The 12,067-nt window shown below is 37.7% G+C and overlaps 1 protein-coding gene and 1 non-coding gene across 6 annotated transcripts in view; one reads left to right on the top strand and one right to left on the bottom strand.

Annotated features, from left to right (window-relative positions):
* Positions 1 to 12,067, bottom strand: part of CUL4B (cullin 4B) — a 51,780-nt gene that overhangs the window by 1,734 nt on the left and 37,979 nt on the right. For 3 of the 5 annotated variants that reach the window (XM_013061238.2, XM_004762057.3, XM_004762060.3), the window contains 8 exons: positions 9,291 to 9,395; positions 8,692 to 8,802; positions 8,169 to 8,260; positions 6,614 to 6,721; positions 5,636 to 5,749; positions 4,704 to 4,809; positions 3,226 to 3,398; positions 1,568 to 1,720 (listed from right to left, as the gene is read on the bottom strand). In XM_013061238.2, coding sequence (XP_012916692.1) covers positions 1,568 to 1,720; positions 3,226 to 3,398; positions 4,704 to 4,809; positions 5,636 to 5,749; positions 6,614 to 6,721; positions 8,169 to 8,260; positions 8,692 to 8,802; positions 9,291 to 9,395 — 962 coding nt within the window. The remainder of the gene's footprint in view (positions 1 to 1,567; positions 1,721 to 3,225; positions 3,399 to 4,703; positions 4,810 to 5,635; positions 5,750 to 6,613; positions 6,722 to 8,168; positions 8,261 to 8,691; positions 8,803 to 9,290; positions 9,396 to 12,067) is intronic. The other 2 variants (XM_045068243.1, XM_013061239.2) reach the window with 1 other exon arrangement.
* LOC123388575 lies at positions 11,910 to 12,013 on the top strand. Its single transcript, XR_006603050.1, has one exon. It is a non-coding gene; the product is annotated as a U6 spliceosomal RNA (small nuclear RNA).

The raw sequence follows: 12,067 nt of genomic DNA, 5'->3' as shown, positions 1-12,067 counted from the left end.
ATAAGTAGGCCCTAAATTTGGGCAAAAGCTAGTTCACAAAGTCAGGATGCATTTTTATAAATTAAGCTAAAAACTGTACTATAAAAAACACTATTTACAAGAATGCTATAACAAACGGTCTGATAAGTGAATTACCTCACAGTTTAGGTCTCGGTATTTCAGGTTTACTTGTATTTAAGTTTTACCTGTTACCTACTATAACAGTGTGGATTTCTGAATCCTACTTGTGGTTGAAAACTTCTAACTTGTTCTCATGATTGCATTCTTAGCTCTTAGAAGACAAAATTTCACTGTCTTTTACATGTAGCCTATAAAAAGAATATAATCTTGCTGACAGAATTTTTCATAGTGCACTTGATTAGAGAAGAGTAAAGAGCAAAAGTAATTTGAGGGCGGTCAAAAACCAAATTTTATTTATTTATTTATTTATTAAATTTTAAAAAAGATTTTATTTATTTGACAGAGATCTCAAGTAGGCAGAGAGGCAGGCAGAGAGAGAGGGGAGGAAGCAGGCTTCCTGCTGAGCAGAGAGCCCAATGCGGGGCTAGATCCCAGGATCCTGGGATCATAACCCGAGCCAAAGGCAGAGGCCTTAACCCACTGAGCCACCCAGGTCCCTCTAAAAACCAGTATTTATTATACTGATCCTTTAATTGCCTCAGTGACCTCTTTGGCTGAAGGTGAAAGGGTTTAAGGCAGAACATAATGCTAAGAGTGTGGTAATGAGAAGGCAGGCTTAGGTTTGGAGAAGACAGAAAGCCTGCCTTATTAGCATTAATAGCTAACAAGCACTTACTATGCCAGGCCCAGTGCTAAGTTTTGTACATAGATCGTATCTCATTTAAGCCCCACGATGAACCTATGAGGTACGTACTATTATCATCCTCATTTTGCAAAACATGGTGAAGTGATTTACCTAAGCCCAAAGCTCCTAAGAACCTAAAGAGCCAAGAGTCTATCCAAACTCTACAAAGTACTTATCATCACAAAAGTTTGGGAACCTTCTTAAGAAAAACTTGGAAAACGGACCAATAAAACACCACACTGTCTAAACCTCTTTATTATTGGACATTTATACCGGAGCACATCCATTTAAATGACCAATTTCAGGTTGCCAGAACAATTGCTAAACTTTTCAAAAAGATGCCTGATGACTAATTATCTGTAGAGAGTTTTTAATGAACACTTATATAAGCTAACTAGACAGAAGATTAAAGTAACCAAATCCATCAAAATATCAAGGGATTTCAAAAAGAAAAAAAGTAACAAAATCACAAAGCTCAAAGGAAATACTGTGAATGAACCTGAAAATTTCACACTCATTTAGCAGCTAAACTTTCAGATATAAGAGCCCTTCTAGTGTTCCCCTTTGTCACAGTTACCCACATATGCTAACAAAGGGGTCTTTTTGGGAGGGGGTGTCACATATGAGCATGAGAAATGAGTTTTGTCCCTCCAAATGGTCTTGAGGCTTTAATCTATGTTTTTAAAAAGATTTGTGTCTGAAAACGTAATGTGTTCTCTTTCACATATTACAAGCTCAATTCAAAAACAAAGAAGAACCTACCTTTACTGGAAATTTCAGCTGGTTGTACACTTCCGAAACAAGAAGATTGTGGCTAAGTGTCTTTCTCATCTTCATAATTCGAACAATTGCAGCATCAATTTGATACTGTCTGTCTTGAAATACTCTTTCTGTAGTGCTTGCTTGTTCCTCAACCTAACAAAAAAGTTTTTAAACTTAGCAACTGTACCTAAAGTGAAACTTGCTTACACAAAACCTATTAATGATTTAAATATACTGATTTATTTTAAAAAACCTTATAAATACAGATGATGACAGAAAAAAACCTACAACAACTCCTTTCTGTCCTAATTATATTGTCCTGTACCAATGAAGTAATGCCAATATTAGTTAACAGAAAAATACCACTTAAAGTTGCCTTTTTAGAAGTAAGAGATGGCTGATGTAGCATTTACCATTTTCTTTTACTTTGTCCTCAAAATCTTCTAAATGTGTCACAAGGGGTTACTGACCAGATTTCTGTAGGACATTAGCTTATCTGCAAAACAGACTGACTCCGATCTGTGACTTAAAGAATGGTACTAGCTAAGCGAACTAGAGTCAAACTTTTTAAAAATTAATTTTTATTTTATAATACATAAACCAGAAATGTGGTGTTAGTGATTACATTTGTTCAATACTAACAGAAATTTAGGTGTTTATGAGATAGTTTATCAATTTTAATGCTAAAACAAAAATGTCCATCTTTAGCACCTAAGTTAAAAGAATAGTTTGGGCTTTTTATAGCCAATTTCTTTCTGATATGGCATAAATATTTTAAAAGAATACGGTACTCTTCTAAAAGTATCGCACCTTTGATGTGAATGTGAATAAGACAGGAAAACTTGTCTAAGATACTGACTTCTATCCCACATTAAAACTTTTCCTCATGTACTATATTAAACCTTGGAATTGAAACCAAATCGTTTCAGGAAATGCTGCAGATGTTTGTTTCTGTAATAAAAGTCTCTTATAAATTCAAATGGCAAAAAATCCCAGAAACTTCACTGTTAATCAAAGAAATACTAAATAAATCATTCAGAGATTTTACTCAGCAAGTTGGCAAAGATTTAAAAAAGAAAATGTCTTTACTGCTGGTAAGGGCACCATTAAGACAGGCATTCTCACTGCTAGATGGAGTATAAATTGGTCCAGTATTTCTGGAACACAATACGACATCATTTTTAAGACTCTTACAATGCTCATACTTTTTAACCCCAAAGAAGTACTTCCATGAATTCATTATAAAGTCTCAGAGAGATTAAGATTTAGGTACAAAGATGTTTCTTGCAGTTTTATTGACAAGACTAAGAAATTATTAATTTAATTGCTCAACAGGCATTGGTTGAATAAATTATAATGGCCATGTAAAAGAACACTGTGTGGCCATCTGCCATTTTATGAAGGTATTTAGTGGCATGGAAACTCAGAAGATTTAACGTTAAGCAAAAAAAAAAAAAAAAAAAAAACAGAATATAAATCCTGAGTGAACTTCCCCCCAAAAACTTCAAGATCAAGTACTGAAATATATTGAGCTAGATACAGGCACAGAAAATGTTAGTTGGTGGCTGTAGTACAGGTGTAAAATCCTCCATATAAATATTTATTATGAACACGTCTAATTCCAGGGCATCAGAACAAGGAGAATGCAAAAGAGATACCGTTTCTTTCATCTGGATTTGATTGATCTTTATCCTGAAAAGTTTGTGTTTGAAATCATCATTACAAATGAACTTGTCACCATCTTCAATATCTTTGCCCTTTGGATTTTTTGCCAGAACTCTAGCTTTGCCACAGGCCAATGACTGCAGTGTTCTCCTTAATTCTCCATCCTCTGAAGAACAAACAGTGGATTTGTTATTTGTTACTAGTTCATCAACACAAACCACTACATTCACTCCAATCTACTACCCCATCCCTCTATTAAAATGGTTTCCTTTTTCTCCCCAAGGTCATCAGTGACTTCCTCTTTGTCCTAACCAATGCCTTTCTCCCTGTGGTCCTCTAAAGACTTTAAATGATTCCATGTGTATAACTACCAAATCTTCAGAAATAATATCTCACTTCCTTCTAATCGCACATTCAAAAGACACCTCCAAGCATGCCCGGGTGGCTCAGTCCATTAAGCGTCTGCCTTTGGCTCAGGTCATGATCCCAGGGTCCTGGGACTAAGTTCTGCATTGGGCTCCTTGCTCAGTGGGGAGCCTGCTTTGACTTCTACCTGCCACTCCTCCTGCTTGTGCTCTGACAAACAAAATCTTTTTAAAAAATCTTAAAAAAAATACCTCTACGTGGCTGTTTTACTCCAATATGTCCAAAGTTTAATTCATAATCTTCCCCAAAAAACTGCGTCCTCTTTCCACTTGTTAGTCTGAAACTACCAATCCACTCTGGTGTGCAACCCTGGTGTCATCTTTAACTATTCCTTCCCTTTCATCCTTCACGGACCTGGCAATTACTCCCTTAGAGATAGATGTCTCCTCTCCATTCTCACTGGCCTCATTCTAAACTAAGCCCCTTATCACTTTATGTCTGAACTACCCCCACGAGTTTCTGGACTGGCATCTCTTCAACCCACAAGCTGCCCTATTATCTATTGATTCCAGGTAAATTGTCCAAACAAGCCACTTCTATTATGTCTCATACTTGAGACCCTATAGAGCGGGTTTCATCTGCTAGATCTGCAAGGCTTTCCACAAGTAGGCTCTATTCATCGTACCTATCTATCTTTGTAGCTCACTATCTGATGCTGTAGTTAAATACTTCATGACTCCTGCCCACACGGTGCTCATTCCTAGTGCTAAGCCTTTTCTCCCACTACCTCCCCTGGCAGCTTCTGCCATCTCCCTAACTAAAACTTGAAAGCCCACCTCAAATATCACCTCCTTCATGAAGGATTTCCCAATTATACCAGCCCACAGACATCTCCTGCTTCACTGAAATCCTAACACATTCCTAGTCAGCACCACAGATTGGTAACTTACTGGTTGTGAAATTATTACAAATGTCATTTCCCCCTTTCCCCATGAGTGCTGAGGAGAGGGATTATTCCTCTGTATCCCCCCAGAGCCCTTAACCTAGTGGAATGCACACAGTAGACACCGAATAATGCTTGCTAATTGACTGATTCAACACAAACCTATTCCAGTAGCCTGCTTGATTTCTTCTAAACTGAACTCCTCTCCCTCGTTAAACATTAGCAGCACCAGGGTTTGGAAAAGAGAGACCTGGAGTTCTTTTTTACCCTGTTGGAGAAACAGCAGTATTTAGCCATCATTTTTTTAACATACATGAAAATTAATCAAATATCTAATCTTTAACAGGAAAAACATTTTTCAATTAGTAGACTCAGAAACATGGATTAACATTATCCAGAAAAGCCAGTATGTTCAGTGTAGGGTTTAGGTGTGAGCCTACCTTAAACAGGAAGGATTGGGTGACCTTTTTATAGGTCTTTTTTTTAAGCCTTATAATTAAAACAGAACAACAAAGTAATGAAAATTAATAACTCAGCCTTACGTGTCATTACAGATTATTTTTCACAAGCAGCAAGAAATCACTATTTCAAATGCATTTTCAACTTGTTGGATTCAAATTAGTCATGAAAAGCTGCAGGGATTTTTTGAAATTAGATATGGGAACTGTTCTCCTTTACACCTACTCTATTCTCTAGCTCCCAGCAACAAGAAGTTTCTTGTCAAGAAGCAGCAATGAGAATTCTGCATCCACAGGTAGGGAAAGGATGGCAGGAAAAGGGTGACTGGTTTTAGGTTTTGTAGCAGGGCCAATTCAACCACGAAGAAGATCACCTTCTTAGGATACACACAGAGCTATGAAAAGCAGTAACTCTGTCAGGTATTTAGGATAAACTTTAAAACAGCTTAAACCTTCCAGTGAAGAGGAATGACCTCTTGGTGAGCACAGCACAACATACACAGGAGTTGAATCACTATGCTGTACACGTGAAACATTGTATGTCAACTTTAATAAAAAAACTTTTCAAGGAAAAAAAAGGAGGACCTCAACATCAAAGACAAAGATGAAAACTAGCCTTGGGGAACATCTACTTACCTCTTTAAATTCTGCCTTTAGTACACAGTGCCCTAGGGTTGACTGCCATTGAAGTTTCCGGCCACTATGTTTGCCTAGGTAAAATGTCTTGAAAATCTCCTGAAGTTTCACCATCTGCAATAAATAAAATACAGCTTCATTTAAGCTCTGTATCCAGTATCACTTTTCACCATTCTTTATATTTACCTCATGTGTAACAGTTTCTACAAGTTTTTAGTATCGGGTTTTATACCCAGTAGCTCCACTGATCACTCTGATATAAGGTAATGGTCTCCCAACTACCAAATCTAATGGCATTATCAATCAGTTTTTATACTCTTTGATCTCTGCAACATTTAAACATCCGACTTTTGAAACATTTACCTCCAATGGCTTTTGTGCCTCCAAACCATACTGGTTTCTTTATCTCACTATTTCTTCTTCACTGGTTTCCTTCAAAGGTTCCTCTTCCTACCATATGCAAAATGTGAACCTTTTCCAAAGTTCTGTCTCAGTCCTTTTCTTCCTATTTCTATCTTCCTCTTAATGAGGGAGATCTCTACCCCCCTGGCTTCCATGATCATCTCCATGAAAGAGTCTCAATACCTATCTCTAGCCTTAACCCCCTTTCTAAGCTTCAGTCCCGAGTTTAAGACAGTTCCCTAAAACTTAGAACGGATTTACCCACTCACTCAGCAATCCAACCCCCAGGTGATAAATAAGCAAAATTTCTGAGAGCTAGGTAGACCTGGGGAACTAAAAGAAGAGTCAGAGAAATTGGCCCTGAACCCAGAAACTTAACATCATAAACTATGCTCTAATGATATAAGTACGAGAGTCATATGAAAAGAAAAGCAAAATATTAAAACAGTTGGCATTTGGTACTGGTGTGCTTACTGACACAGACTTTTAGAAAGTATTTATTTTTCAAAGACAAGCAAAACAGAAGCTTTATGTATTTCTATGCTTATAACTCAAGTCCTGAACAGCAACTCTTACCTCTGGTGGTAAATGGACTTCCATAGGCACATATGTTGGCCAATAACCCATTGTCAGGATATTCACAGTTAATTCAATATTCCCAGGTACATTCTGGTTCTGCATATACTACAATAAGATCAACATATACATTGAGATCTTAAGAATAAAAGTGCGTACATTTCATGTCATACTAAATGACCCATTCAAGAAGTTCCCCATTACAAAATTAGATGCAAACACTGAGCATCTTTAAAATAAAATGCAACTGGGGTGCCTGGGTGGCTCAGTGGGTTAAGCCTCTGCCTCTGGCTCAGGTTGTGATCTCAGGGTCCTGGGATCGAGCCCCGCATTGGGCTCTCTACTCAGCAGGGAGCCTGCTTCACCCCTCTCTTTGCCTGCCTCTCTGCCTACTTATGATCTCTGTCAAATAAATAAATAAAATCTTAAAAAAAAAAGTTAAGAGGCAACTGTCATAAAAGGACTATAAATGAAACCTTTATCAAATATACTAGCTAATATTTTATTACAATGGCACACAAGGATGACATGACCTTGTTAGAGGCATTATTGACTTAATTTCTCACTTTAGGCTGGGCTGTTATAGGTAGAATCTCATTCTCCTCTTTTTTGTTTAAAGATTTATTTATTTGAGAGAAAGTGGGAGAGAGAGAGAAGAGAGAGGAGGGTCAGAGGGAGAAGGAGGCTTCCCGCTAAGCAGGGAGCCTGAAGCGGGACTCAATCCTGGAACTCTGGTACCATGACCTGAGCCCAAGGCAGTTGTTTAACCAACTGAGCCACCCAGGCACCCCTCATTCTCCATTCTTTTCCCCCACCACCTGTAGTCCCCACCTTTGGAGACCTCTATGTGACTTGAAACACCTTGTAGCAAACCCCCATTCCTCACCCCACCAGCCAACCCAAGTCTCCGGTTTTTCACTTGCTCCACTGCATGTTTGCAGGGGGTGACCTGAGGAGGGGAAGGAAGAAGGGGAAAGGGCAAAGCAGATAAACCCTACTCTGTCACTACTATAGGACCATGATCTTGCTCTTGTGTGGCCCACTCTCAGCTCCTACCATAGCAGCAATATAGTGGTAAAGAAGTCATTACTAAAACCCTGAGAGGAAAATCTAATTTGTGATCACTATTACCTATGCTTTTAAGTATTTCAAAACCACCTTACAGATCTAGCTTTTCATTCTCAATGTCCCCCAAAGGCCTTATACAAACATTCTATCACCTCTCCTCCTTCCCTACTGACAGCTTTAAACATACCAATCACCAAAAGCGACTAGATGCTAGCAAAAGCCCTGTTCTCATGATCTAGCTATAGTTTTTCTTGTCCTGACTTCAGTCAACACATTTTGCTTTTTGTTACTGTGGCTAGACATACTGGGAATAAGTTCTGAAGTAGGTCAAATCATTTTGTTGGTGATTTTTTTTGCTCTAATGTGAGTATCATCTAAGCTGCTATAACGTATTTACAAATACAGGTTTCTATTTATCCTCTTCAGTGCAAATCACAAGAAGATAACTAAATATAGTTAAGTTTGAGAAATTAAGAGTTTAACTCACTTTTACCTGTTTGAACTGAATCATGATGTCTTTAGAAAGCTCCATGTCTTTAAACATTCCTTCAAGTTTGCTGGTGAAAGCAGCTCCACATTCTATTAAAAATATTTATACATTTATAATATTTTAAAGTGGTAAAAACAAAGAATATTGAAAATGAGAAATATAAAACTTACTTTAGCATGAAATATTATCACAAAAATGAAAAAATCCTTACCCTAAAGTATATGCCCCACTAATTCAGAGTCAAACTCTTTAATCCTGCAGTAACCTTATCTACTATTTAGGCTTAAGATAAATGGAAATATTTATACAAATAATAAAAACAAGAACAATGCTTTATTTTTTTAAAAAAACTGCAGCAGCTCTGGATATGTACACTAGGTTGGAAACCTCATGAGCTTACTCAATTTACATTTTCATCATATGAACAATGATTAATCAAAGAGGCAATTAAAGAGCAAAAATTAAGCCAACATTTTCCCTCAGAGATCAAAGAAAAGGAACAGAAAGATGACAATCATACCATGTTTAAGTTTGGACAGCATCGATTTTTCAGCATCTACAGATGCACTCTTCCCAACTAGCAGCCGCTTGGCTAAATCTTTCTTATAGAAGGCCTCGAAAACATCCTTACCTATGTTAAATAATAAAATACAACTCATAAGAGTCCAATAAAAAGTTCTGACAAAAATTGCTCTAATGTGCTTAATAAATCACACCATTACTCCAAGTTATTTAAATTTATACATTTGTCCCTAGTTCATTATGCAACAGACATTAAAGGTAGATACTATGTTGGTTATTCCAAAAGTTCTTTGCTGTAAAGAATTAAGACTGCATTAACTTTTCTTTAAAAAAAAAAAACTTTAGTCAGTTGGTGGCTTTAGCATCAACAGAAATTAAAACAAGTAGCAAAAATCAACGCTCTTAATAAATGGAATAAGTAGTAGCATAAGGCAATTAAGCAATATTCCTCAAGTACCCTAATGAATTAAATGCAACAAAAATAATACAATTTTCAATATCTAACTCCCAAATAAACTGTCCCTCCTGATTGACTATACTTGATAGTTTCTCTGCTGAGTGTTCTGTTTCAAAAGAAAAATTTTAAAAAACACTTACCATAGATAAATCTAAATATGATCATAATTTTATCCAACATTTTTTCAAGTTCTTCATCTGTAGCTTCTTTGTTGCCTGCACGAAGCTTTGAATCTACATACTTAGCTAAAATGGGGGGAAAGTTCATTGTTTAGTGATCATATTTAGGGATCATGAGTATCTATAAGGTACCAGACACTATATATACCTGAATAGGAGTGTGATACACTGAGTTTTTAATGTTCCAGAGGTATACATACATTTTTTAAAGTCTCTAAAGTCAAGGACAGCAAGTGACTTATTCACTGCCACAGAGCTAATAAATACCAGAGCCTGAACTCAAACCCAAGTCTCCTGGATCCCATAATGTACTTTCCACTTCCACTATCTTGATGCATATTAAAATGGGGTAGTGGTATCTTGGGAGGGGGGATAGTGTATACAGAACCATGCTGGAGTCATCAAAGCCCCTGAAGATGGTCAGGAGGTCCAAGATGGCAGCACAGGAAGAGCCTGAACTCACCTCCTCCCATGAACACACTCCCAGCTACAGCTACATGGGACATTTCCTTTTTTTTTTTTTTAAGATTTTTTAATTTATTAGACAGACAGAGTTCACAAGTAGGCAGAGAGGCAGGCAGAGAAAGAGAAAGCAGGAAGCAGATACCCCGCTGAGCGGAAAGCCCGATGTGGGGCTCTGGGGCTCAATCCCAGGACCCTGGGACCATGACCTGAACGGAAGGCAGAGCCACCCAGGCGCCCCAGGACATTTTCTTTGGAAAAACATCTGAAAACTAGATGAACTGTTCTCCACAACAAAGGATAAGAAGATCACTTCAAGATAGGTAGGAGAGGCAGAGACCACACAGGTATAGCAACACACAATAGGGAAAGATTTCACCAGACAGGTGCTTCTCTTGGAGGAATAAGGGGTTGGTGTCTTACTTCAGGCACCCTGGCCCCAGTGATCTGCACCACAGAAAGAAGCACCTGAAACATCTGACTTAAAAAACCAACAGAACTGATTTCCGGGGATCCCAAAGTGCTAAAGGAAATGGAGAGTCCACTCTTAGGGGACCCTCTTATTGCCTGGCTCACCCCAAGACCCAGTGAAAAAACAGCAGTTTGAAAAGGACCTACACTATGTGTGAAAGATACATTTGCTGACCTGAGGGCGTATCAGCTGGAGAGGCAGGATACAGCTAATATGCTCCCTAGAGATCAAGGTGCTGGCAGATACCACCACAGCACTTTCCACATAGCCTCCTAGCTGAATTCAACAATACACTGAAAGGATCATACACCATGATCAAGTGGGATTTATTTAGGGGATGAAAGGATGGTTCAATATTCACAGATCAGTCAACATGATATACCACATTAACCAAATTAAAGATAAAGATCATATGATCATCAACAGACATAGAAAAAGCATTTGATGAAATTCAACATTCATTTAGGATAAAAAAATCTCAACAAAGTGGGTATAGCACGAACATACTTCGACAAAATAAAGGCCATATATGACATACCCACAGCTAATCTCATACTCAACAGAAAAGCTGAAAGCTTTTCCTCTAAGATCAGGAATGAGACAAAAATACCCACTATCTCCACTCTTACTCAACATCGTATTGAAGTCTCATCACAGCAAGTAGGAAAGGAAAAGAAATAAAAGGCCTAACAAAGTGGAAAGGAAGAAGTAAAACTGTCACTATCTGCACATGACATGACACTAGAAGAAAACCCTAAAGACCGAGGAGCTATTAGAATAAATTAATTCAGTAAAGTTGCAGAAAACAAAATATACAAAAGTCTGTTGTGTTTCTATACACTAATAATGAACTATCAGGAAGAGAACTCAAGAAAACAATCCCATTTACAACTGCATCAAAAAGAATAAAATACAAGAGCAGTGGATTAAGCATCTGACTCTTGGTTTCAGCTTAGCTCGGGATCTCAGGCTCGGAAAAAGGAATCCCTCGCCAGGCTCTATGCTCGGCGTGGAGTCTGCATTAAGACTCTCTCTCCCTCTCACTCTGCCCCTTTCCACTGCTCTCTCTCAAATAAATAGATCTTTAAAAAATAAATAATAAAATACCTAAAAGTAAATTTTTTGAAAAGATTTCATCTGTTTATTTGAGAGAGAGAGCACAAGCAGGGGAGGGGTAGAGGGTGAGAGAGAGAAGCAGACTCCTTGCTGAGTAGGGAGCCTAACACAGGGCTTGATCCTAGGACCCATGAAATCGTGACCTAAGCCAAAGGCAGCCACTTAACTGACTGAGCCACCCAGGTGCCCACCCTAAAAATAAATTTAACCAAGGAGGTAAAAGACCTGTACATGGAAAACTACAAGATACTGATGAAAGAAACTGAAGATAGAAAAAGAAATGGAAAAATATATCATTCTCATGGATCAGAGGACTTACTAATGTTAGTATGTCCATACCACCTGAAGTAATCTACAGATTCAATGCAATCCCTATTAAAATTCCAATGGTATTTTCCACAAAACTATAACAAGTAATTTAAAAGTAGGAATGGAACCACAAAAGATCCCAAATAACTAATCTCGAGAAATAATAAGGCCAGAGGTATCATGCTCCAATTTCAAACTATACTACGAAACTGTAGTAATCAGTGCTCACTTTGGCAGCATATATAACAAAAACTGGAAGGATACAGAGATTAGAGTGGCCCCTTGCAAGGATGACATACAAATTCATGAAGCATTTCATAGTTATCTTTTTAATTTTTTATTTTTTAAAAGATTTTATTTATTTATTTGACAGAGAGAG

The sequence above is a fragment of the Mustela putorius genome, unplaced genomic scaffold (genome assembly GCF_011764305.1).
Source record: "Mustela putorius furo isolate JIRA1106 unplaced genomic scaffold, ASM1176430v1.1 tig00003901_pilon_pilon_pilon, whole genome shotgun sequence".
NCBI lineage: Eukaryota > Metazoa > Chordata > Mammalia > Carnivora > Mustelidae > Mustela > Mustela putorius.
Note: the sequence above shows the minus strand (reverse complement) of the source record. Positions and strands in the feature narration are given on the sequence as shown.